At 40.9% G+C, this 27,720-nt stretch overlaps 2 protein-coding genes across 5 annotated transcripts in view; both read left to right on the top strand.

Annotated features, from left to right (window-relative positions):
* The first annotated feature begins 4,554 nt into the window (after window positions 1-4,554).
* On the top strand, window positions 4,555-16,790 carry GPRC6A (G protein-coupled receptor class C group 6 member A). 4 transcript variants are annotated; one of them, XM_069850966.1, is made up of 7 exons: window positions 4,555-4,588; window positions 4,781-4,908; window positions 6,546-6,849; window positions 8,690-9,517; window positions 12,361-12,573; window positions 13,988-14,111; window positions 15,480-16,790. In XM_069850966.1, the coding sequence occupies exons 2-7, from the start codon at window positions 4,856-4,858 to the stop codon at window positions 16,598-16,600; spliced, it is 2,643 nt and encodes an 880-aa protein (XP_069707067.1). In that variant the 5' UTR covers window positions 4,555-4,588; window positions 4,781-4,855; the 3' UTR covers window positions 16,601-16,790. The 4 variants fall into 4 exon arrangements, with proteins under 4 accessions (XP_069707067.1, XP_069707069.1, XP_069707066.1 ...); XM_069850968.1 differs by having other exon boundaries at window positions 4,577-4,908; window positions 8,690-9,073; XM_069850965.1 differs by having other exon boundaries at window positions 4,577-4,908.
* Window positions 16,791-23,284: 6,494 nt separating this feature from the next.
* FAM162B (family with sequence similarity 162 member B) overlaps window positions 23,285-27,720 on the top strand; it is an 8,242-nt gene continuing 3,806 nt past the window's right edge. The window contains exons 1-2 of the mRNA XM_069851760.1: window positions 23,285-23,396; window positions 23,586-23,697. Of these exons, the coding sequence (XP_069707861.1) occupies window positions 23,285-23,396; window positions 23,586-23,697 (224 nt within the window). The remainder of the gene's footprint in view (window positions 23,397-23,585; window positions 23,698-27,720) is intronic.

Here is a 27,720-nt window from a genome sequence, read left to right as displayed (position 1 = left end):
ATTGTGAAGAGATTCAGTACTAAACTTAAGATAAATCATGAGTTTTATGTACTTTTAACTGCTTTGTACTGTATTTCTAAGACCTAGGTAATCAGAATACTTGGGGATATAACTGCAGATTAATGATTTTATCCATCCTTGAGATATATCTTCAGCAAAAATTTCTTTTTAGGGAGCATTAATGACTTAAAGGAAAGTCTTGATTCCTATTTTCTCACTAGCCAAACTGCAGTATTTTTGTGTATGTAAGCTCTCCTTAACCAGCAGTGCACAATGTTCTGCAAGAAGTGTGTAGAGTCGCATGTCATTCCACAAGATTTTAGAAGTGAACATTTTAGCAGGAACCATTCCCACTGGTTTTAATTTGAGGAATTTTTTTTTCTTCCAGTCTTTAACGCTGAAGGTTGAAATCAGTCTCCAGAGTGAGTCCTGTAGATTTGCTGTTTGAGGTTCTTTTCCTTATCTGAGAGGAATTTTTATGAGCGTCACCTGTTCTGCTTGTACTCTCTTTGCAGATTTCTGTTTACTTTCACAACACAATCAGTTAAACCTTGTAAGGTGAGCTGAGATCTTTTAAGATCTCAGAAGAAAACCAAAATAAATTTTAATAATCCAGAATAAGGATGACAATGACAACCTTGAATCAATTCTCAAAAAAAAAAGAAAATAGAGAAAATAAGTTGAGAGCTGGAGTCCTGTAGAAACTGAAGGAGATTTAAATTCCCCAAAACAGGGTTCCCCTTAAGACCAGCTGTCTGAGTTCAGGATCACCTAGAGTAGCTGGTATGGAGAGGAGCCTCAGATCCCAAACAAATCTACAGTTTGGCACCTATGGGCACCAGCTTTTCCCACAGAACATCACTGACAGTAGCAATATCACACAATCACACAATGATTGAGGTTGGAAGGGACTTCTGGAAAGGGTCTAGACCGCGGTCTAGTTATCTTTATCTGTGTTCAGCAATTCAGTGTTGAGGAAGAAGGTAAACACATATACACTCGCTCAGATGTGTGGTTTCAAGATGGGGACTTGTATAGAATCAGGGCAAATAAAAACCAGCCTTTTCTCTGGTGTCCAGTTCTAGATACTGCCTGCCAGCCAACACATCTGGGAGGCATGGACTAGACTTCCTCTTCTGTCTAAAGAGATTTAGAGCCATATTTCCAAAAGTGTTCTAGATAAAGCCTGATGAGGAAGGGAAGCAAATGAGTTCTCATTCTTTCCTCTGCTGATATTTGCACAGCGTAATTGAAGGCTTAGGCCAGAGAGAAAGCAAGCATTTCCACAATATCTTTTAGTGATGATACCATTCCCTTAAAAGTAGGGTCCACGAGGGACTTTCAGTCCCTGCTTCCCAAACTGAACCTTTTTTCATTTCTCTTATTCTAATTACTGCTTAATATTATAATTTCTGATTCAGATCCAAACTGACAGAAGCAAAGTGCTCTATTTTTAAAGGAGTTTATGAAGGATAAGTACTGTAAGAGTTAAAAAAAATCACTGAGTACTATTTACAAACTGATTCCACGAGAATAAGCACAAGGTCATAAAGACAGTTATTTGGATTCAGGCAGCTAGTTTCCCTTTAGCAGTCTATATCCAATATTAAGACCACAGTCAACTGGAGATGTCTAAAACCGGTAACTGTATATATTTTAAAACTCAAAATCCTAGTCATGTTTTAAGATCTATTCAGTATTAATAATGCTGAGAGATCTGGCATCAACTTCATACCTCATTGCCATCAGTATTTTCATGTGAGACATCTCCAGCCTGACTTTCTTGCAGATAACCTTTTCCAGAACATGCCAAATATACAAGATATATCCCTTGGTGATATATATATATCCTTTTGCTGCTTTCACACATTTTGGATTGTAGAGCCTTTTAATAGATGTGGCACTTTTGCCAAAAATTTATTAACTGTCATTTTACAAGAAATCACCTGCAGCAATAGAGCTGAGCTTAACGGCTTCTGAACCTCCATCTATTCTGGTCTTTTTAGAGAAGAAGCTGAAAACCAGGTGGAAGAAGTAGCTATTTTGCCATGGCAGCAGGTAACTTTGGGGCATACAGAGATAACTATCAGAGTACCTCTGTCTCCCACTAGCTCCTCCAAAGCCTCTTAGAATTCATCTGCTCTCAGAGCAACTCCAGATTTGTTAGGTCTTGTTTTCTGCCTTTGTACAGTCCATTAAAGGCTGCTTTCTAGGGATAATGGCACTTCAGTGTGACAATAATACATCACTAGATTTTAAACAAAGATCATTTTGTACTATATAATTATATCTATTGGTAATTAAGTGTCAATGACAAAGGTGATTTGCAAACATCTCCAGTTAAGTCTACATTACTAGATTAGGCTGAGCTATCTCAGCAAGGCTTCTAAGTACCTCTCATCACTAACAGTAATTATGAGACATAGGTCTTGAAAACAAACAATAACAATAAAATCATTTCCTATGAAAATACTCTACATTGTGATGTAAACTCAATAGAGTTGACTTTGAAGCATGCTTCATTTTGTGATGTTTTTACAAATAACATGAAATGATGCACCAATTTTATGCATTGTTTATTTTGTCAACTTCCAGTTTCCAAAGTGACCAAGTAAGGACTTTTTTTTTGTAAAAGAATCCTCTTCTATAGAAATTAATAGCTTTTTAGGGACTGAACAGAGTAGTTTCTTTTCTGCTTCTAATCACAAATTATAAAAAAAAAATTAAAGTTTCAAATTATTAGTTCTGTATTTCCATTGAATTACTAAAATAATACTTAATGTCAGGTCCTTAAAAATTATATTTTATTCTAGAAGCCTATGGCTGAATATTCTTGTGGATTGCTTATAGATATGACTAGCTCCAACCTGGTGCTTCAATGACATGAAGTATCATTTGACAGGAGGTTTATATGCAAAGTTATATGCAAAGTCAAGTAAAAGAAAACCCCAGACTCCATGGAGCCAGGCTTTAAGGTGCAGTTCCTGGATGGGAATGTGAATATTTGCATGTGAATGCCTCATAATTCCAGGCCAGAGTCCAACTACCCTTATGTTGCTGTAAGTCAAGAAGAAAACCTGTGGAATGACTGGAATTTTTGAAAGACAGTGCAGAATCAGAATGAACAGGTGTCATTATTTGCCCATAAATGCAGGTGCACAGATACATTAAAGAAAATACAGACAGCTGTTCAATATATGCTGTGACCCAACAATGAGAAAACCACATGGAAATAAAGAGGGCGGATGGAAAAAAAAAAACAAAGCTCTTATAACAAAGAAGAGACTGAATGATTACTTCACTGGAGATTAACATTTGCATTTGCATTTGCAAGGAATATCTCTATTGTAAATGGATACTCTAACTATGAAGAGACTAGTGAGATAAAAAAGAGAACTACAATAATTCAGATAATTTTTATGTTATTTATTATGCGTATCAGAAAGACTATGCAACAGATATCCCACTTCTCTTTTTTGGTTGCCAGAAAATAATTCTTGATTCAAGTTTCCTATGTAAAATCCAGAGTTTTTTTATAGCACAATAAACATTATGACTGACCTCATTCTTCTGAGTGTTTTGGCATAGTACCAAAAGAAGCAGAATCTGAAGAAGCCACTGTAAGAAAATAGAGAAACAAGCCAATGTCAAGAATAGTAAGGGATTATTGTCAAATCTATGTCTCTTAAGCAAATTGACATAGTTTAGTAGCATCAGTCATGTTTCCGTCCTAGAAAGTTCACTTTGGTGTTTATGGTTGGAGTTTATGAAAGCTGAGAGTCCAGCCTCTGCTTCTTTTTTCCCCCAGTTCTCTTCTGGCTCAGCACTGGATTCCTGTGAATCCGAGGGTAACAGCGGCACCAAGAACAGCTACTTCTCAGTCTTACCACAACACAGGACCTCCTGCTCATGTGTTGGTCCTCTAACAGGGAGAAAAGAAAGTGTTTCCCTCCTGTCAGAAAAATTAGGACTAGTATTTTGTTTTCATGTGCTTTTCTGTGCTTATCAGAGTAACCAACTGCAGACATGGCCTGGCTTATAATAAAGAACCTGATCCAAAGCCCACTGAAGTAACAAGGAGCTGTGTATGCATCAGAACCATGAATATTAGCTTATCCAGGTCATTTTTAGACAAAGATGTTAAAAATTATAAGAAAAGGGTTGAGAAAAAAGCAGTCTTTTGATAGTTTTGGGGATGTGTTTTTTGACTTGTGTCTGACCTAAAGCATGATGTGGCAAGGAGGTCTTTTTTCAGTGCTCTTTGGAACAGGTCCTTAAAATATGACCACAGCAATATCACTAACATATTACATGACTAGTTCTTCTCACTCTGCACTCAGGTAGAAGGTATTCAAGACAAGCTCAGATTTATGCCAAATATTTGCCATGTGTTTCAGATAAGGTATGATAAACTTTGAACACAACAGAACATATTTTATGTCTGATATTTCCTTTTAAACTGATTTATCTTTCTCCCTCCCTTTTCACTCTTACGTCCCTGCACCCTCATGTTTTATGGGACAGTGCTGTTTTAGTACCTTCAATAAAATAGCCTCAGCCAGTGAGGAATACACAGGCACGTTATGAGGTGTGACTAACTTCTCAGTGCAGGCTTTTTCCTTTGCTGCTGTTTATAGATGACATAGGAGCCCTCGTTGGCCCTGCAGCTTGCTTAATTGACTTAAAGCTGGTAGTGAGCAAGTGAAACAGAAACATGGCATTCATCATTTTTTTGATCCCCTGCTTTGTGATCAGCACTGATATTGCTTTCTCTTGCCAGAACACTGATGACTTTGTGAGTGCCAGTTCTCCAGGGGACATTGTTATTGGGGGCTTGTTTGCAGTTCATAGCGAAATGCTGCATCCAGAAGAATATCCCATCAAGCCAGTAATTCAGAATTGTGCTGGGTGAGTAATATTGGAAATTACATATATAGCAAAGAAGAGATCACTGATATTTGCCATGTACTTCTTCTATCAAGATCAACAAAATCTGTTTGTCTTGTATTTCTTAGTGTCTAAAAAGACCTTGGACATCCTATAAATAACGTATATATTAGTATAGGATGACAAAGTATGGCATAGTTACAGTAAAAATATACTGTGGCTGCATGAAGAAGGAAATGAGCATTTGATTCTTTTTCAGTTCTCATATACAATCAAATAGCCCTGAAGGTTTATGCAGAACAATCATTTGGTTTCCATGTAAATGCTGATCTGTTGCAATATGTCTTTCATACTCTGCTGTGATGGTGTTCATTACTTGTTATGAAGTTGCACCTACATTATTTGAACACATACAGGCTGTTCCATTCTACCTAAGCAGGTATTGAAGTCTGTCCCCCACCTCACAGGACAGCTCAGTTATAATCTGTGATTCTATCTTACTGACTAGATTGTCATTATTGTTATGGTTGTTTGAATTATTACACTTTGTATTATAATTGTTGCATTATGTTATAAGATAGACCACATAGAAACGCTATGTCATTTATGCATTCAGGTTCAGACTATGTATTAGAATTTTTATTTTGTTGCCTCTGAATCCTACTGTGCTAGGAATATCCATATTTTTCTGCAAAGAATGCAAAGGAAATCTGGTGAAGCACTTCATTTTAAATATACAATAATGTTTTCCTAAGCTCAGAAATTCTATATATGCATTTTCTTTAATTTTAATACAGGTGTGAATTCTCAAATTTTATTTGAATTTTACTTGCAATTTAATCCCTTACCTGAACCTAATAATCAGCTGGACCTGCAGGCTTTATTTCAAAATGATGATAAAGTTGATAACTTTGTCAGTCTTCCATTATTTTTCTACAAAGTCATAGCTTGTCTCAGGTCCATTTCAAATTTAGTTTAGTTTGCAAGCTTTGTAAACTTTACAGACGCTTGCTGAGAAAAGGTTTGTTGTATTGCAGGCATTTTATACTAGCACAGTTCTGATTAGGTGTCTTTTAGAATATCTGCTGGAGATAAGGAGAATAGCTGTACTAACTTCATCAGATTTAGAGTCAATTTTAGGAACATCGATGCAAACACAAGGAGACCTCAATCTCTGAAATATTTTCTTATATTATGATATATTTAGTGCTTTGTTTTCTTTGTTTCATGCTTTTGGTAAAAATAAATATTTTTTTAAAAAATTTACTGAGCAGATGAAGAAAGCTAGAATAACTTCATCGACTTTGGCAGATGCTCCCTGAAGATATCACTTGCAAATCTTCATGTAAAGTGAAGAAATGTAGTACTTGGGTTGGGTTTTGGTTTGTTTGTTTTTTTCCCAGAAAAAAACCTTAATTTTATTCAGGTATATTTAAAGTTTTGCTTTTATTTTGCTTAATCTCCTGTTTAGGTGAGAGAAAAATGTATGGGTTTTAACCTTTTGTACACTAAACCCCAAGCAAATGACACAAAACATGCTGTCCATTACTTCTTTTCAGTAGCTGTCAAATTCAAAGGGATAAGCTCAAGACAGATTTTCCTTCGACCTTGTTCCCAGAAATATTCATCTAAAATAAAACTTCTGTGTTTCTTGACAGCTTCGAAATTCAAATTTTTCTTCAGACACTTGCAATGATACATGCTATTGAAACAATCAACAATTCAACGCTATTATCTGGAGTTTCTCTGGGCTATGAAATCTATGACACATGTGCAGAAGTTACAAAAGCCATGGCATCTGCTCTGAGGTTCCTGGCTAAATTCAATTCTTCTGAGGATGTTGTAGAGTTCAAATGTAACTATTCAGACTACAACCCAAGAGTTAAGGCAGTCGCTGGAGCCAGCTACTCAGAGGTGTCGATGGCAGTTTCGAGGTTGCTGGCTTTGCAACTAATTCCACAGGTAGGTTTGAGGGAATTACTTCGTTTTGTACTGAGGGTCAGAGTTCCCATGCTTAGAATAAAGGTGTGGATCAGATCATAGGGGCTGCAAAAGCTACATGTTTGCTTCAGGGCAGAATTTGGCTTATCCTAAAGACATCAGGAGGGGTGGGTATCAACTCCAATTGCAGGGCTTGATTCACTTGCCTGAACAAAGGCACTAAGGGAGAATTTATATGCTTGAGGCACATGCCTTCAAGTGCTATTTCAGGTCAACGCTAGACTCTTGTCAGCCGGGCAGCACCATCAGTCAATCCTGCATGACTATGCCTGTTACTCCAGCGTACCTTGGATGATGCTCAAGGACTTTGCTTAGGCAATAGTGTTACGCCCATTGTGTCTAGTCTGGCTGGTGGCGAACATGACAAAACCTAATGTCAAGCTGGGAAAAAAACAAACCAAAACAAATCCAATTTGGTCAGAAATTTGGAAATTCTCTCCTGGCTGAGAGAGATTAAATCTTAGAGTCTTTTATAACTATGGACAGGGAAGTGAGTAATATTGCTCTAAACCACAGTTTTACTGCAGTTACCCTTCAAGCAGTTGTAGAAGAGCGAGAATACAACTCTGTAGACCTATATTGATCTTTCCCAAGAAATCCTCCCCTATTTCTGACCTCTCTGGGCCTAGGACAGTCCCACACTTTCACTTAGGCCAGTGCTTATCTTTCTACTGTCACCATGGTAAAAGAGTTGGTGTCAAGGCCAAGGACAACAAAGAAGATCTACTGCTGCATCACCCTGTGTTACGCTTTGGATTTTGCCTCTTGACTTGTTACCTCACTGCAAAGTAGCAACGTAGTAACCAAACTTGTGGGAAAGAACTAAACATAACCTTCTAACTGAATCTTTTTCTCTGCAAGGGTAGGAATGAATTATGACCTCCAGCTCCACCACAGGAGCTATAGTAATTATGAAAATTAGAATGCCACACCTGAGCATATTCAAAAGGCAAGTGATGAAACAAATCTGTATGGGAAAGTAGAGATGAAAAAGGTGTAATCTTCTGACATCAGTGAGATTTGGTATCTCCTCCAGACAACTAACTCTCTCATTTTGGAAAGCTTAGATCCATTTTTTTAGAACTGTCAAGCAATATAGGAAATACAAGTGTAGGGGGAAAACCTCCTACAAACAAACAGAAAATGATTAAAACTAGAGAGACTTAAATAACAGTGTTCCATTTATGTTTTCCTAGCTACATTCACAAGAAAAAGGTAATAAATCTTTTACATGAAAAAAATATAGCATTCTGTAGTGTCAACTCCTCTCTTTTTCTGGGAAGTTCTTCTAACAGACTTAATGAACCTTTTAAAATATAATAATTTTATCTTGGAGAGAAAATATATATGTGAGTGAACCATACTAATGTGCTCAGTGATAGAAAAATACTGCAAAATTCAAGGGTACTAGCAGTTTGTGTAATAACTCAAGCAACAGTTAATGCTTCCAATGTTTTAAATATTGTTGTGAATAGCATGTTGATGTTATCTGAACAGAGTAAATGGAATTCCTTATACCAGTACAACTGTCATATTCAATTTGAAAGATTTTATTCTTTGCCGTCGCTGAAGTAATTATGTAGATAAGGATGAAAATTGTGGAACTGGTACTGGGCGTTAATCTACATCCTAAGAGCAGCACAAGGGAACCTGCCCCATTTGACTGCACCTTGTTTGTGTTCACTCACAGGAGGAGGGAGACTGAGTCAGGCTGAATGAGAGAGCAGTCATGGCAGCTCTGGATCTTTTGGAATCCTTTGGAGGAGACTGCCTCCATAACTGAATTGTTCACTTTTCCTAGGTCAGTCCTTCATCATCAGCTGAAATCCTCAGTGACAAAATCCGGTTTCCTTCTTTCTTCAGGACTATCCCCAGTGATTTTCATCAGACCAGAGCAATGGCCCACTTGATCAGTGAGTCTGGGTGGAACTGGATTGGAGTAATAGCCACTGATGATGACAATGGACGGTTTGCTCTGGAAAGCTTTGGGATCCAGGCCATGGCAAACAATGTTTGCATAGCTTTTAAAGAAATGCTGCCTGCCTATCTCTCTGACAACACCTTTCACACCAAAGTTGATCATGCAGTTGAGAAGATTGTCAGGGAAACCAGAGTAAATGTTATTGTTGTCTTTATGAGACAGTTCCACATGTTCAAATTATTTAAGAAGGCAATCGAGAGGAACGTAAATAAAGTCTGGATTGCAAGTGATAACTGGTCATCTGCAGTCAGGATCAGTACAATTCCCAATATCAAACAGCTGGGAACCATTGTGGGATTTGGATTTAAAAGTGGAGACATCTCCACATTCCAAGACTTCCTAAGAAATCTTCATGAAAAGCCCACCACCAACAACAAGTTTTTACATGAATATATTATGCTTTTGTCAGTCTGTGCACATCTGGAATACCACGATTTTCAAACATGCATTTCAAACCAGTCCCAGAGTGATCTATTTCAAAGCGTTGAGAACAAACATCAGATATGGAGAGCTGATTTTTTGACTGCTAACATTGAACCAGGTTTTATTCATAGTACTATACTTGCAGTCTATGCCATTGCTTATGCAATTAAAGGACAGTGTAAAGACAGAAACTGCAAGGATCCGAATGCCTTCGCTCCCTGGGAGGTATGATGTTAATTCTTCCATGTCTCATTCTCTCTGCATAACTTTCATCTTACTTTTGCTCCCACATTCCTGAATTTACTTGCTTGGTCTTCTTACTAAATGACTTTATTCCTGTTCCTGCTTTTTGTCACTAACTGAAACCACAGACTATGTGCTAGAGCAGCAGAATCTAAATGCTGCAGTGACAACAACTAGGTTACAGTTTTGCCTTCCTTTTTTTGGCTCATGTAGAGGCAGAGGCTCCTGGTGCTAACCCACGGCTGTGTTCTGCTGTAGACAGAGAACAATTACTGCATTTCACAGAATGACAGAATCACTAGGTTGGAAAAGACCTCAAATACAGGAAAGACCTCACATACAGATAGCTAACTGATGGCCAGTGACTGCATACCCACTGTCTCCTCCTTCATAGGTACAACAGCAATGGCTATAAATGCTTGAGTCTACAGGTGCAGAAGGGATCTTTAGCTGCTGGGCTTCATCAGCTACCTTAACATTTCCCCATCACCTTCAAAGAGCACACAGAGTAGGCACTAGCTTGAATGAAGGCTCTAGCCTGTAGACTGCTTGCTGAAACATCTTGCTAGCTACTCACATGTGATAGAATAAAAATGCATAGTCAATCTACAGCTGATTTATCAGCTACTAATGGTTGGTCCTGTTGCTGCAAAATGCTGTAATACACAGCAATGAGTGCTCTTGATGAGTTGATAAGTTACAGGAGAGGAGCGTTCACTGAAAAGTATCATTTTCCCTCTCTCTCTCTAACCATTGTCTCTGTTCTGTTAGAATTCAGGAATTTTACTATATAATGAATCTTTACTTGAAAGTGAAAATGGAATACTCTATTCCTCTGCCCAATCTTGATTTTTACGGAAGTCACTGGTAGGAAAATTAGACACAGTCTTTAAGATGGGTGAGGCACTTGTTATTAAACTTTACTGGATGGGAAAAGAAGAGGACAAGTCAGACAAGCAAGCCTGACCTGACCTTTTGCGCAAGAACCCACTCAGGAGTACTCACTTTTACACACTTTTACTCAGAGAATTAAACAAAGTTCATTTAAAAGTCAAACAACCATTGAAGCACTCTGACTTGTTTTGACCTCTTATCCTAGGTCAGGGCAGGTCAAACCAAGATAGTAACAATCACACTCTTACATGTATTTGTAAATGCAAATGGAAGAATTTCAGGACTGCTCTACAGGGGATGCAGATTTATGGAGCTGTATTTACCATGGAATTAAATCCCAAGCCATCCAAATTGAAAGTCCTATTAAAAGGCTAAAAATTCTTGAAAATGGAAAGACATAGTTATTCCTCTTGTGCTCTTTTCATAATTAATTTCCTCCATACTGAATATAACCCTCAGATACTGTGCATACATAAAGCTTAGGATGCAACAAATCTATATCAAATATCTCCACGTTCAGAGAAATTACAATGATGACATTACAGACTTAGAAAAAATAGCAATCAATCAAATCAAAATGTTGCTAATTATTAGCCCCTTCTGTCTGAAGCTGAAGATGTATCCCAGAAGCTCTGTTGTTCTGATATTGTTAGGGAAATTGGAAAAATGTAGAAATGAGAACTTAGATGAATAGTCTGAGATTATGGAATACAAAATTTCCTGTTCAGTCTCACATGACTATGCAACATCCAATTCAGTTGAAGTATTTGTGAGGAGCACAGTTTGGTTCTTCATAAATTAACAGAGATGCAGCAAAAGTATATGAACTCTCAAAAAAATATGTTGTACATATAAAATTAACATATTATATACACCAGATGTGTTGCATATATATATGAGCCAGAGTATATTTGAAAAATATACTTGTCAGTATGTTCTCTAAATACTACAAATATTGCATAAGGATCCATGTAAGAATATGCTTTTCGAAAGGCAGCTATATTCAATTTTTCACCAAAACCTTTTAATTAATTGTTAGTTAATCCCTGTTGCAAAAAAAAAAATGAGGCCTGCAAAGGGATAAAGCCCTTGCTTCCAATAAGAAAGATGGTGGCTAATGAAAGTCCTTTTATGGTCTCTCCATGAACTGGGAGGGGGTTATGTGTGTTTTAACCTGTCCTTTTCTAAATTCATGCAGAACTTTTTGATCTGGTTATCTGTAATTTTGATGAGGGAGAGAGGAATGTCACCTTGTTGAGCAGAATGTGTTACAATATTAAGCCTGGACAGCTGACTTACGAAACATGTTTGTTCTGGAATTTCCTACAATCTACCAAACAGGCACTTGCTGTTTATTGCCCTTGTGCTATTGATCACTTCATCTGAGCAAACTGGTGTTCATTAATTAATTTAAGAGTTGAGGCTCACCATGCAATACATAGTATCAGTCAGCTGTGATCTAAACAGCTGAAAGCCATGTTACAGTAGATATTTCCAGACTTGCTGGGGGAGATCGATCTGGAAGCAAATGTTGCCCAGATCAACAGCAGCATCACTTAAGGTTGTTCTTTACAAGAATGGGAGTCCCAAAAGGTCATCAGTTCTTGCAAGCAAAAATCTTTTCATTCTCATCATCATACCAAAAGCTCCAAAGCCAGGGAAAAGTACTAACATGAGTACTTGTACACATTGCTTATAATTAAGAGACGATAATTTTTTAATTAATACTTCTTTAAGGCCAATGGGATTGTCTGAATAGTGTAATTTTGTGTAGGATCTCAGACTAAACAGCTATGCAGATACATTTTAATGTTAAGATTTCTTTTACTCCTAAAAAGCAACAGTTCTTTTTAACTTGATATTATTGTACAGGTGTTAAACTATTGTGTTTATCACACTGAAATGATAGTGATGTCTATACTTATGTTCAGCTCCTTGAAGAACTTAAAAATGTTACAGTCATTGATGACAATAAAGAAATCAAGTTTGATTCTAATGGGGATATGAGCACCAGTTACGATGTGCTACTTTGGAAAGAAATTGATGGCCACATGGAAATCACCACTATGGCAGAATATGACACGAAGAACGGTGACTTTATCTTTGAGGATGAGGAGAAAAAACAAGAATTTCTGGATTTAAAGGTAACATTTAATTTGTTGATATAACATGTGAAATTTGCTTGCTATGTTTTCTTCTCCATCCAGTATTTACAACTGAAGTATGTGAGCTAGAAATCTCTTTTGTGGTTTCGTGTTACTTTTTTAAAGCAAAGAATCCTCTCTGGATTTATTTGACAACCTTCACGCACCCTGAGAAACATGTTAGCCTGCAAACAGGCTCAGTGACCTGAAATTGAGTTATTTCTCCAGAATGCTCCTAGCAAGTTTTCTAAAATGAGTTAATCAGAAGTTATGTCTACCCTATGGGTGCTAATCCAGGATGTTGAAAAGAGGGTTTAAAATAAAAAATTACTGTGTATAAAATCCCCTTTTCTTGTGTACCACTACCATTTATTTTGTATGTGAAGACTCATATCTGTTGACTTTAGTGTTTAAAAAAAAAAAAAAAGAAAAGTTTTGTTGATTATTTTCTCCTGATAGAGGTAGGGTCAGCACAACTACAAGAATCTGAGGTAGGTGGCACCACCTGGAGCCCTGGCGCTGGTGTAGTCAGGTCTAGTGGATGGCCCCAGCCAGTTCCAGCTGGATAGTCTGTCACCTGTGCATGGGTGGAGGTCTTGGTTCATTGTGCAGCCCTGTGCTGCAAGGTATTCACCACCAATGGGATGAGGACAGGCTGCTTACTGGGTGGGCTGAATTCAAGTCTCAGCTGAAACAAAAGGCTGAGGACAGAAGAAATCTTCAAATCTTGTTCCTCTTTGTGGTAATATCCAGGATGGCAAGGAAATGTCTCCACTCCCTTACAAGCATGATCCTGGAGAGTTAAGAAATAGTAGTGTCCCTCAGGACTGCCTCTCCATGTTGCAAGAAAATGTCTTTAGAAGGAGGACCTGGACTCAGACCTAATTACACCCTTCTGAGTGGTGCTTCATGACTTGAGGATGAGTTCCTGAGGGTCGGGAATGTTGGAGCTGCAATGCAGAGCATCTGCCCAGGTGTTTCCCCTGAGCAAAGGTGTCTCTGCCAGGTTCAGAGCAGCTGAGCAGGACTTCAGGGTCTCACTTGTGAAGCCGTCCGCTCAAGTACCTGTCAGATGCTTCTGGGCTTTCTTTGGAGCTGGTCCTCATCAGTCTAAATCCCAGGTTCAAAGCTGCATGATACACTTTGATCTGGGTTTTAAAGGTGTAGACAGTTCCACTAACTTGCACTCAGGGCCAAAAAATAATTTTATCAGTTAGGTAATGCCCCATCATGTCACTTGTTGACTGTGTGGTGAAAATACAAGAAACATGGAGTCTACAATGCCTTTTTCCAACATCGTTTTCAGATTCCCTTAAAATATGTGAGATAGAAAAAAAGAGTGCAAATTGCAGAATTACTGGAGGTTTTTTTGAATGGATCTGAGTTGATTTTTTTTGTTCTCTGCACACTGTAGAAGGTTCAGTCAACATGCTCCCAGCACTGCGGGCCAGGCCAGATGAAAAAGATTATACAAAGTCCACACACATGCTGCTATGAGTGTGTTTACTGCCCAGAAAACCATTACAGCAATCAAACTGGTAAGGAATTGTGATCTAAATAAAGGTTTATTTAGACATCAATACAATTGTTTTGTTTGGGTATAATGTGCCTTGGCAACCTTGGGTATAACTTTGGAATGGGATGAAAATATTTGTTTATGCTCATTTTCCCAAGTACGAGTGTTAGGACTATAAAACTTGACTGAAATGCTTTTCCAAAGACCAAACATAAAGCAATTAGATTTTCCAGTTGACTAATATTATTCTTTGCTAGGATGGAAAATCTGGCTGATTTATAAGTGAGGATGACTTTTATTAAAATAGAGCCTGGCTTCCCTGTCTTTCTGCAGTACACCTGATCCAATAAGAAAAAAAATTTTTACTGTGAGGATGTTGAGGCACTGGAACAGGTTTCCCACAGAAGTTGTGGAAGCCCCAACCCTGGAGGTGTTCAAGGCTGGGCCAGATGAGGCTTTGAGCAAGTTGCTCAGGTGTCCCTGAAGGAAGGTGTCCCTGCCCATGGGACAGGGATTGAAACTGGATGATCTTTGAAGTTTATTTGCAACCCAACCCATTCTATGACTCCATGAAGTTAAAGGGTTGTGTAATTTTCTTACTTTTTTGCCTTATTAGGGAGTACTGTGATGTTTGACATAATTGTACTATAACATTTTCTAGTATCGAATCTGTTGTGTACTTCATCACTGGTTCATTTAGAGATTTAGGCAAAGCTTTTTGAAGGGGAAAATTAAACACAGAGGAGAGAGATGGAAATAAGAAATTTGAGTTATAAAGTACTTTCGGTATATTGAAAGCAGAAGGAAATTACATTTTATCTTTTTAGTTCAAATAATTGTGAAATTTCTCTGTATCAGAGGATAGGAATATTACAGCAAAGGTGACCTTTCAAAGCATAACCTAAAGCAATGTTTAATCTTGGTGTTTTATTTCAAAAGCTGTCTGTAAAGAAAAAGCAAGGGGGAAGAGGTGTCGAAGTAGGTAAACAAAAGAAACATAGCTCAAAATTCTTTAAAAGAATTTATTTAATCTCAAGTAATTGTTCACATTTCAGTAAACGTCTGCCTGTCCAGAGTTCTGGCCAGGTTATACTGGTCAGCGATGACTCAGGACCCTGCTTGTCCCCCCTGTCCCCTCCATCCCCCTGGCTGCAGGCAGCCCCAGCTGGCAGGAGCTTGTCCTTTGCTCCTCCTGCCGCTGCCACCGCAGCCACCTCAGCCCTGCAGCTCCTCTCCCTGGACGGCGACAGCAACAGTTGGAAGCACTCAGCCCTGTCTATTCCCCTGAGCATCCTCTCCCGCATTCCTCTTGTATCTCAAGCCTCCTTAATCCATTTTGCAGTTTATTTACTTGGAGTTTCTAAGTTATCTTCCTTTTTTCTTCTTTCAGATATGGACTACTGCTACCGATGTAGCAACAAAACCTACTGGGCTCCTGTCAACAGTACCAAATGCTACAGAAAGACAATCCATTTCCTCGCCTGGACTGACTGGTTTGCTATTTTCCTCCTCCTCCTCTCCGCTTTTGGGGTTGTGTTGGTTTTGGCAGTTGGTGTATTATTTACTAAAAACTTGAACACACCAGTTGTAAAGGCATCTGGAGGTCTAACTGTCTGCTACATCATTCTCTTCAGCCATTTATTAATTTTCTTAAGCACCGTCTTCTTCATAGATGAACCAACCGAATTCAAGTGTAAAACTAGGCAAGCCCTCTTTGGCATAAGTTTTTCACTCTGCATTTCTTGTATTTTAATAAAGTCACTAAAAATTTTACTAGCCTTCAGCTTTGATCCCAAGCTGCAGAATTTCCTGAAACGTATATATAAACCTATTCCCATTGTGGTCATCTGCACTGGAATTCAAGTTGTCATTTGCACCTTCTGGCTAACATTTAGGGCACCTTTTGTAAAGCAAAATTTCTCAATCCCAAAAGCAATAATTCTGGAGTGCAATGAGGGCTCTATTGTGGCTTTTGGGATTATGTTGGGCTACATTGCTGCCCTAGCTTTCATTTGCTTCATATTTGCCTTTAAAGGTAGGAAGTTGCCAGAGAACTACAATGAAGCTAAGTTCATCACCTTTGGCATGCTAATTTACTTTATAGCATGGATCGTATTTATCCCTGTCTATGCAACTACATTTGGCATATACCTGCCGGCAGTGGAGATCATTGTTGTTTTAATATCTAATTATGGAATTCTCTGCTGCACTTTTCTTCCAAAGTGCTATATCATCATTTACAAGCAAGAAACAAACACAAAATCTGCTTTTCTTAAAATGATTTATACTTATTCCTCCAAGAGTGCAAGCAGCGTTGCTGTTAGTCAGATTTCTTTGGATTCAAAGTCTTCCAGCTCCCGAGCTACTATCTCAGACTCATGTAAATCTCAGAAAAGCTCTGTGAATGGAAACTGCCATTTCCAAGTACAAGAGCATAGACTAATAAGAGGAACAGTTCCTCCTAAAAGTACTGCAAGGACTGTGGCCAGGAAAAGGATCTCCAGCATATGACTGGGCAGCATTGAAGTACTAGAAGACGAAAAGTCATCTGAGGAAGCTATTTCTTTTTCAGGTCTCTTTCTTCTTGGCATCCCCGAAGAGAGCAGGCCACAAAAAATGCATTCTCCTTTCATATTTAAGCACTGGAATTACCAGATGTGGAAGGCTTTCCTTGCTCAGAGTCCAGCCCCTGCTCCTGCAGGTGTCAAAGTGTAGTGCACCTCAGCAACTCTCCTTTGACTGGCCCATGTAGACCTGTGAGATTTCTCAAAGACAAGAGAAACAGGCAGGAACATAGGGTTTAGCTCACTTTTTTTTTGTGTCTTTGATGCTAAATTGTTTAAGGAGCTCTTCTTTTCACCTTGCTCTGTTTTACAGATCAAACAGAACACTCTCGCAGTCTTTATTTGCTAGGATAAACAAGCCCAGTCCTATAGTCTCCACTTTTAATCATAGAATCATAGAATAACCAGGTTGGAAGAGACCCACCGGATCATTGAGTCCAACCATTCCTATCAAACACTAAACCATGCCCCTTAGCACCTCGTCCACCCGTGCCTTAAACACCTCCAGGGAAGGTGACTCAACCACCTCCCTGGGCAGCCTGTTCCAGTGCCCAAAGATAAGTTTTCCATTCTCCTGAACATCCAAAAGATACCCCTTTCACCACATATCAGCGAATCCTTTTTTTTTCCCCCCACTCTCCAAAATTGCACACCTTATTCCAGACTAGAGTGGCAGTAACTTTTGAAGTTCCTTGTATTTACCAAGAAGATAATGAACTAGAGACAGGCCTATATAAAAAATAAGAATTTCTCTGGAGCTCTGTAGTTATACGTATGTTCATCTATTATTTTTGCCCACACTCAGAGAAAATACCCTGACCTACCTCATGCACCTCCTCTGATGCATGAGGAGAGAGGAATCACTGTGTTTGTCCATAGTTCTCCACTTCATTGAAGATGTAATGTTGATGTGTAATGTCAAAACTTACAAACACTAATCAATTACTCTCATCAGCTTAAATAATGCAATGATCAGGATCAGTATAAGTGCATCTTGGGATTTTTAGCTTTTTTGATACATATTTTAAATACCTGTTTTTCACCAAGAAAATAACAGGTACCATACCAACACGTAGAAACAATGTGAACTGATAAGAGCTACAAGGAACAAGTCTGCCCTGCAGCTCTATGAACTTAGCTATACTGTAACTTCTAGAAAGAGAAGGGCAAGGAAGTTGGCCTGGCAGAGAAGGACCTGAGGGTGTTGGTAGACAACCAGCTGAACACGAGCCAGAAGCGTGCCCAGGTGGCCAAGAAGGCCAATGGCATCTTGGCTTGTATCAGGAACGGCGTGACCAGCAGGTCCAGGGAAGTGATTCTACCTTGGTACTCTTCATTGGTGAGGCCACACCTTGAATACTGTGTTTAGTTTTGGGCTCCTCACTGCAGGAAGGATGTTGAGGCTCTGGAGCGTGTCCAGAAAAGAACAATGAAGCTGGTGAAGGAGCTGGAGAACAAGTCTTGTGAGGAGCTGGTGAAGGTACTGGGGTTGTTTAGCCCAGAGAAAAGGAGGCTGAGGGGAGACCTTACCACTGTCTACAGCTACCCAGAAGGAGGTTGTAGTGAGCCGGATGTTGGTCTCTTCTCCCAAGTGATAAGCAATAGGACAAGAGGAAATGGTCTCAAGTTGTGCCAGGAGAGGAGAGATTAGACATTAGGAAAACTTTCTCCACCGAAAGGGTTATCGGGCACTAGAAACGGCTGCCCATGGAGACGGTTGAGTCACCATCCCTGTAGGTATTTAAAAGATGGTTCTTAGGGATATGATTTAGTAGCAGGCAGGTATAGCTGGGCTTGATGATCTCATAGGTGTTTTACAACTGAGTGATTATATGATTCTATGATTCTGTAGGAGAAGCAAAAGGCATGTTCATAGAAGGGGGAATTTTTCTGTTGCAACGATGGTACCACAGAGCTTTTTCAAACCATAAACAGCAGAGCTATGTTCCCAGTCCAGACTGTGAAAAATATTTTTCCATGTTCATAAAGCCCATGATCGGGACCATAGAAAATTCTGTGCCATGTTGCTGTGAAATAATATGAAATTCCTTGAGTTTTGCCAATATACCTGTTTTTCTGTCATTTCCTTTTGTATTTTATAACTGGTGTCTATGTGACTTTTCTACTCATATTTTCTCAAAAATACCTATAGATCACATTTCGGCAACGGGCACAGTCAATGAAATTACTTTGATATGTAGACTATATATGCAATGTTCATCTCTGTAGAATTTTTAAAAGTAATTTGAATGGTGGGTGTGCAATTTGCGCACAAACTTGAGTAATTATGTAAGTTCTGTATCTGACTGGAAGAATGAAGATTTATGCATGTGCATTTAAATGATGAATGCTGTTCATGCATCAGTTGTTAAGAATACTGTTCTGAACACAAAATTACGAACAAACATTAAAATTCCTGCAATTTGGCTGTCAATGCAGTTTAAAAAATCTTTCCCTAAAAGAGAGAAGCAAAGCTTATGTGGCACAACTGTCAGCATTAAGCTAGTTAGAAAAGTTAATTTGGCTTGAATGTTGTACCTGTATTTATTGTTTTCAGAAGTATTGAACATGTTATGTCTTTAAGATATAAGGAAAGGGGATTAATAAACCCATGTTGTTATTTAAAATTGAGTTTGCTTATTGGATTTCCTTACCTTTCCCCATGAACATCTGGTTGGCCTTGAACAGCAGCAATACATCTACTTGAGCAGTGTTTCCACCCAGTAGTCCGCTTACAAACATCTTTCAGGTTAAAAGCTAAGTATGGTAGGGAAATCCTCCCTACAGGACAATGCGAGAAGAGTCTTGAGGGACAGCAATATGAAGATCTCTGTGGAGGTATCTTTAAGGAAAGATAGCAGATATGGCAGAACTTCAGAGAAGTCTGCCTCTCCAGCTACTCAGATCTTCTTTGTAAAGTACAGTTAAAGGTGGAGCTGAGAGAATATGACAGGTTTGCAAAGGAGTCTTGGCAGAAAGAAAGAGAAGCTGTACCAAGTTGTGTTACATGTGTCTCTAAATGCTTTATCTGCAAGAGGCATGTGGTCCTATGTGTGTAGAACATAAGGGGATTGAGCTGTTCTATACAGAGAATAAAAAAAACTGACAACAGGGGTTCGTGACACTAAGGTGAGAATTTGTACACATCCCCCTTGCTAAGAACAGTAGGAATTCCAACAGTCCAACCATTCCTTTTACCAGGCACAGAAATTAGGCGAGCCTGAAATGGATTTTCACCCCCAGAGCACAGAACAGGAATCACCTACCTGAGTTATAGCAAATTCTCAGCATGATCCACCTGGAGCCATGGCACATGGGTCCAACTGTGCAGGGCTGAAGGGGTCAGCTCTTCTTTCCAACTCAGAGGACACTCCGCTCACTTACTTTGAAAAGGTACTGACACCACTTCTCAAAATATTAACATATGTATGTGCCCACCTGCAAGCTTTCCATCTCCAAGAGCAAAAGAGAAGACACATGATCCCCAAATACAGCACTGTCTGTAAAGTGTGAAAATGCCATTTGTTGAGGTCAGCAGGAAGCTGCTCTGGATGTAACCACTATATAACATTTTCAGGGTTTATATCATTCATCGTTAATGATGCTAAATGACACATTGTGAAGCCACTGTCACTCAGTGTACTATATCTTTACAGAGAATGAAGAGTGTGAAGGCCACCAAGTTTTTATAGCCTGCTTTCCTCTGTGGCATAATTCCCTCAAGATTTCAGTATATCTGGCTGTGCAGATGCCTCTCAGCTGCCCATAATCTCTCAAGCAATTCTTTGGTGAGTGCTGGGAACTCTTTACGTGAGCTCCAGAGTTTCTCCCAGCAGCTCTGCCAAGAGCCATTGGAACTACAGTGACTCTGAATGTGTGTGTTACCAGAGTGACTAGCAAGTACCAGCCGTGTTTGGGATGCTGCTCATCATGTGCGATGCTGAGCAGCCCATATGTGCTGAGTCTTCCTGCTGTTCCCATCTGTGTCTCCAGAGACAAGGAGCTCTGCTTGGCGTTATGCTCTCTTTGAGCAGGAAGAAAGCAAAGGCAAAAAGGTTATAGACGGACTATAACATGAATATCACCCTCTAGGTCACTTCAATCGATGTGTCTTCATCTCCCTGACACCATCATTCAGGAACAGGGCAGAACTGATTGGCAGGGCAATGAGGGGAGGGAGGGCAGTGTGAGCAAAGAGGTGCATGCTCTTCTTTGATTAAGGGAGCTGGGTTCTTATGTTTAGGGAATGGCTCATTTGCAAACAGAGGTTTTGTTCTGAAATAGCATGTGGGAAGATTGATAATGCTTTACGATTTTTTTTGAAGTTTGTGTGAGTTAAATGGATTGAAACGGCTTTGATGTTTTACCAGTAATAAGGACATTTTAATGATTTTGGAATGGAAACTGCATGTGTGTGAGTAAGAAGACATTAACATGGGATTACTTACTGAAAAGAAAGTGCTCTTTTGAATAACTTTCCTTTAGCACTGAGAATGAATAAACTCTTTTTGGTGGTGAATTTCAGTTTTTCTTTGCTCAACAACTTGCTTTCTGAAGAAGCTGCTTACCTCTGGCCCTGCTCCTGAAAAATAAAAAAAAAAAAGATAACTGGAGGTTTTGGCAACAAATGATTCAAGCCACATCATTTGTGCCCTCATGCCAAGCTTTAGCTACTGCCAGGCAGTAATCCATCCCTGGGGAGAGGAGCTTCCTCTATTCATGTGCAGGTGTTCTGGTGCTGGCTGATGGATGGAAAATTGTCCACTGTTCAGTGCATCAGAGAGACTTCTGTTGAAACACTGTGTTATGGAGACACTGGTATTGTGCTGGCACAGGCTGTTTCTTACTAAATATGTTGCCTGATCTAGTGGGAGTTGTCCCTGCCCATGGCAGGGGGGTGGAATTAGATGATATTTAAGGTCCCTTTCAACTCAAACCATTCTATGATTCTAATGTGTTCTGTGGTGATTTTTCTGGTTTATTTTTTTTAAGGACAGGCTGAGAGAATTGGGTTGTTCAGCCTGGAGAAGAGAAGGCTCTGAGACCTCATAGTGACCTTCCAGTACCTGAAGGGGCTACAAGAAAGCTGGGGAGGGACTTTTTTACAAAAGTAGTAGGCTTGTAGTGACAGGACTAGGGGCAATGATTTAAACTGGAGAGGGGAAGATTTAGATTAGACATAAGGAGAAATTTCTTCTGTTGGAACAGAGGAGGGCTACAAAGATGATATGAGGGCTGGAGCACCTTCCCTATGAGCACAGGCTGAGACAGTTGGGCTTATTCAGCCTGGAGAAGGCTCTGAGGAGACCTTATAGCGAACTTCCAGTACCTGAAAGGGCGACAGGAAATCTGGAGAGGGACTATTCATAGAAACCTGTGGTGATAGGATGAGGGGGAAAAGGTATAAACTGGAGAGGGGCAGATTTAGACTAGACATCAGGAAGAAATTCTTCACAATTTGGGCAGTGAGGCCCTGGCACAGGTTGCCCAGGGAAGCTGCGGCTGCCCCATCCCTGGAGGTGTTCGAGGCCAGGCTAGATGGGGCCTTGGGCAGCCTGATCTAGTGGGAGGCATCCCTGCCCATGGCAAGGGGGGTGGAACTGGATGATCTTTAAGATCCCTTCCAACATTAACTATTCTATGATTCCATGATTCAATGTTTGTATTTTATTTTGGTTTAGTTTAGTTTAGTTTAGTTTGGGGGTTTTTTTGGTTTATTTTATTTTATTTTACTATATTTTATTTTATTTTATTATTTTATTTTATTTTATTTTACTTTATTTTATTTTACTTCATTTTATTTTATTTTATTTTATTTTATTTTATTTTATTTTATTTTGCTTTGCTTCGCTTTGCTTTGTTTATTTTATTTATAATATTTTTACAAAAAAAAAAAAAGGGACGTGAAAGTTAAACTGAAACGTTCTCAGTCGAAGCGAGCGGCAAAGCGTGTGCCGAGGATTGTCGAGTCCGACCCCTCCGAGCCGACAGGAGCCGCGGTGCGAGCAAGGCCGGGGCTGAGCCCCTCACCACAAGAAGGATGTTGAGGCTCTGGAGCGAGTCCAGAGAAGAGCAACGAAGCTGGTGAAGGGGCTGGAGAACAGGCCTTATGAGGAGCAGCTGAGAGAGCTGGGGTTGTTTAGCCTGGAGAAGAGGAGGCTGAGGGGAGACCTCATTGCTCTCTACAACTACCTGAAAGGAGGTCGTGGAGAGGAGGATGCTGGCCTCTTCTCCCAAGTGACAGGGGACAGGACAAGAGGGAATGGCTTCAAGCTCCGCCAGGGGAGATTCAGGCTGGACATTAGGAAGAAATTCTTCACAGAAAGGGTCATTGGGCACTGGAACAGGCTGCCCGGGGAGGTGGTTGAGTCACCTTCCCTGGAGGTGTTTAAGGCACGGGTGGACGAGGTGCTAAGGGGCATGGTTTAGTGTTTGATAGGAGTGGTTGGACTCGATGATCTGGTGGGTCTCTTCCAACCTGGTTATTCTGTAATTCTATGATTCTATGAGCCCCCCCCGAGGGGAGCCGCCGCTGCGAGGCTCCCGGGCGGCGCGTCCCCCTGCGGGGCGGGGCGGGGCCGGGCGGTGGCGGCGGCGGCGGGTGGGTCCCCGCGGCAGAGGGGCTCTGGCCATGCTGCCCTGGCGCCTCCGCCCGCGGCGGCTGCTGCCCGCGGCCCCGCTCGGCCCGCCCGCCCCTCGCCCCGCGGCCGCGCAGCCCGCGCCCCGCCCGGGCCCCCCCCGCGGTAAGCGCCGACCCGCTCCCGGCCCGCCCGCGGCCCCTGCGGAGGCGGCGGGTTCGAGGGACCCGCGGAGATAACGCGCGGTCAGGGAGGTTTAACCCCCGGGGTGTTTTTCCAGCCCCTTCCACCCATTCTCCCACCCGTCGGTTTGACTAAGTGCTTGTTGGGTTTTTTTTTTTCCTAATCTTTAAGCTGAGCCGGCTCACAAGGTGGTTGCGAGTTACAAGCCTTCGAAGTTCGACAGAAAAATCCTCCTCTGGACAGGACGTTTCAAGACAGAAGAAGAGATTCCTCTAAGGATCCCGTAAGTCCGCTGCTCTTAGAATCATAGAATGGTTTGGGCTGGAAGGGACCTTAAAGATCATCTAGTTCCAACCCCCCTGCCAAGGGCAGGGACACATCTCTTGTCCGAGGTGATCATAGAGCTGAAGGGCAAGACGTGGTGTGATCCTGAGCTAAGGTTTTTCCACACATAGAATCTTAGAATAGTTTGCGTTGGAAGGGACCTTAAAGATCATCTAGTTCCACCCCCCAACCCTGCCATGGGCAGGGACACCTCCCACTAGATCAGGCTGCCCAAGGCCCCATCCAACCTGGCCTTAAAACACCTCCAGGGATGGGGCAGCCACAGCTTCCTTGGCAACCTGTGCCAGCGTCTCACTACTCTCATGGTGAAGAAGTTCTTCCTAATGTCTAGTCTAGATCTGCCCCTCTCCAGTTTGTACCCATCACCCCTTGCCCCATCACTATAAGCCTTTATGAACAGTCCCTCCCCAGCTTTCTTGTAGGCCCCTAATAGTTTGAACCAGTTAGTTTTTCAACACTGAAAACTTGGAAGCAAATTAGAGGGCAACAGAATTTCCTGTCCCGGTTAGAGGTTAAGATGAAAAAATGTTCCTTACTGGATTCCCCAGGGCCTGAGGTTAAGAACTGGATCCATCTGAGTAGATAGTCATGGTTACATTTATGTACTGGCTTGTTTATTTTGTTTATTTCTAATCTGCAATCAGAGACTGACGTTATTGGTAAACAATATTTTCTGTTTATAGTTCCCATAAACTGTTCTAAGGGAGCTGACTGTCACTGAATGATGACATCCAGCAAATTATAATTTATTTTAGAATTTAAGGAAAAATAGAGGAAGAGTTTATGAGAGAAACATTCCCCACCAAGGAAAACTGAATACTTGATATAGCCTAAGCCTCCCATTCTTGTCAACCCACTGGGCTAGATGATCTTTAAAGGTCCCTTCCCACCCAAACCGTGCTGATTCTGTGGTTCTCTGACCCTCTGAAAGTTAGCCTCCCTCAAGGCAGTTAGTCACCAAACACGTGGAAACCCCTCTAATGTCAATTGCTGCCTTTTTCTTAGACTGTTACATAGTGTGTTAGACCTCTCCCTCCCAGACGTTACTTTTTATCATCACTTTATGTCTCTGTCCTGGGTAGCATGCTGAGCGTATCAGTGCAGAGCTGTGTAAAGCGACAGGTACATCCTCTGCCTGCTCCTGTTGGCTCCTGACAGTTTCACTGGTGTTTCCTGAGCTGGGCGATGGCTTTCCACTGTCCACTGTCTCCTGCAGTGTGTTATTCTTGAATGGCCTCAAGCTCCACCAGGGGAGATTTAGGCTGGACATTAGGAAAAAATTCTTCACAGAAAGGGTCATTGGGCACTGGCAGAGGCTGCCCAGGGAGGTGGTTGAGTCACTTTCCCTGGAGGTGTTTAAGGCACAGGTGGACGAGGTGCTAAGGGGCATGGTTTAGTGTTTGATAGGAATGGTTGGACTCAATGATCCGGTGGGTCTCTTCCAACCTGGTTATTCTATGATTCTATGATTCCTATCATCTTCCACTGAAAGGTTCAGGCAGATCTCAGAAGCTTTAAAAGTTCCTTCTAAAAGGTCATCGGGAGGTGCTTGTAAAGACACACGAGTTTTCTGGTCTGTACATACACACACAAATTGCTCATTTCTATGCGGCACCTGCCCTGCAAAGTGCATGTCACCACTTTGTGCATCCTGAGTGAGGCACATGGATAAGGAGGTGATTGGTGACAGCCGGTACGGCTTCACTGAGGGTAAATCATGCCTGATGAACTTGGTGGCCTTCTACAATGGGGCTACAGCGTTGGTGGATAAGAGAAGAGTAACTGACAACATCTACCTGGACTTGTGAAAAGCATTTGACGTTGTCCGGTGTAGCATTCTTGTCTTGAAATTGGAGAAACATGGATTTGATGGATGGACCACTCAGTGGATAAGTAATTGGCTGGATGGTTGCACTCAGAGTCATGATCAGTGTCCAAGTGGACACCAGTGATAAACGGCATTCTGCAGGGGTTAGCATTGGTGTTTAACATTTTTTTTTGAGACATGGAAAGTGGGATTGTGGGCACCCTCAGCAGACTTGCTGATGACACCAACCTGTGTGGCATAGTCGACATGCTGAAGGGAAGGCATGCCATCCAGAGAGACCTCGACAGGCTTGGGAGTTGGGCCTGTGCAAACCTCATGAATTTCAGCAAGGCCAAGTGCAAGGTCCTGCACCTGGGTCAGCACAAACAGAGGTTGAGTGGAGAATGGATTGAGAATAGCCCCAAAGAGAATGACTTGGGGATGCTGGTGAATGAGAAGCTCAACACGAGCACAACAATGTGTGCTTGCAGCCCAGGAAGCCAAATGTATCTTGGTCTGCATCAAATGAAAAAGTTAATTCTCCCCCTCTACTCTGCTCTTGTGAGACCTCAGCCAGAGTACTGCATTCAGTTTTGGAGCCCTCGGTGCCGGAAGGACATGGATCTGTTAGAGCAAGCCCAGAGAAGGGCCACAAAGATGATCAAAGGGCTGGAGCACCTCCCATATGAGGAAAGGCTGAGAGAGAGAGAGAAGGCTCCCAGTACACCTTATAGCAGCCTTCCAGTTCTTAAGGGAGGCCTACAGGAAAGGTGGGGATGGCTCTTTGTATCAGAGTGCAGTGATAGGATGAGAGGTGATGGATTTAAGCTGAGGGAGGGCAGATGTAGGTTAGATATAAGGAAGAAATTTTTACTGTGAGGGTGGTGAGACACTGGAACAGGTTGTCCAGGGAAGCTGTGGCTGCCCCATCCCTGGAGGTGTTCAAGGCCAGGTTGGATGAAGCTTTGAGCAATGTCATCTAGTGGAAGGAAGTCCTTGCTCATGGCAGGGGGATTTGAATCTAGATGCTCTTTGAGATCCTTTCCAACCCAAACCATTCTATGAGTGTATGATGATTCTATGATTGAGCAAAGTCCTTTTAGAGCTGTAAGATCAAAAGTAGTAATATGCTAGAAGTTAATTGAGAGGCATTCGAAGCTGAACTGTTTCACCGCTTTAATGATTTAAAAAAAAAAAAGAATTGCAAGATACTGTTAACAGTGAACACAACCTATCTGCTCAAGATAGTTTGTCCTTATTCAAGGCTGTTGTTTTGTTGTAATTTGGGCTTTTTTATAAAACATCTGTTATTGTCTTCAGCAGAGGTTTACCCGGAGTCTTGATTAAGGATTGAGTAGCAAAGGCCCTAATGTGCAATTACAGAAGAACATATTCAGGTCTGTTTTCTTTAAAGCAGAGACAGAAAGCAGGGCGAAAGTGAAAATCTGCTTCAGAAGAGTTTCAATTAGTGCATTGTGAAATATGATTAAGCTAATAAACCAGACTAATAACATTTATGGTTTTGCTTTTGATGCTACTAATGGATTAGTGGATTAATGATTTTATGTGCTAGGCTGATGTGCCATTTGTTTTAAAGATTATGTGTGTTTACCACTGTGGAAAACAAAAGCAGCTTTAGAACTGCAGGCATTGTCCGTTATCTGCAAGAAATGTGGCATGCACAATGTCTGCGTGTGTGTGTGCACGTGCATTGGCAGGGAAGAGGGTAGTATGGTATAGCTGCTCATCAGACAGTCCCTCTTCTGTTGCATTAAGCCTTCAAGAGAAGCCCTCAGCTTTGGTACGTGGTTCTACGGGCAGAACTTCCACTATAAAATCCAAACACTGAGCTTTGGTACGTGGTTCTACGGGCAGAACGTCCACTATAAAATCCAAACACTGCCCCATCCCAACACTCACCCTCTTTAAAGTAAAGTTAAAGGTGTTTTGGGACAGATTGTTACAAGTCTTTTTATTCATAATGTAAAATCAATTCTTTATGCATCTCTCTTTTACATATTTATATAACCATAACTATAGATTGTGTACTTATATTCCATATCTTATGAATAGAATCATAGAATCACCAGGTTGGAAGAGACCCACCGGATCATTGAGTCCAACCATTCCTATCAAACACTAAACCATGCCCCT

The sequence above is a fragment of the Phaenicophaeus curvirostris genome, chromosome 2 (assembly GCF_032191515.1).
Source record: "Phaenicophaeus curvirostris isolate KB17595 chromosome 2, BPBGC_Pcur_1.0, whole genome shotgun sequence".
Lineage (NCBI taxonomy): Eukaryota > Metazoa > Chordata > Aves > Cuculiformes > Cuculidae > Phaenicophaeus > Phaenicophaeus curvirostris.
The sequence above is the reverse complement of the archived record's forward strand: the minus strand, read 5'-3'. Positions and strand labels throughout refer to the sequence as shown.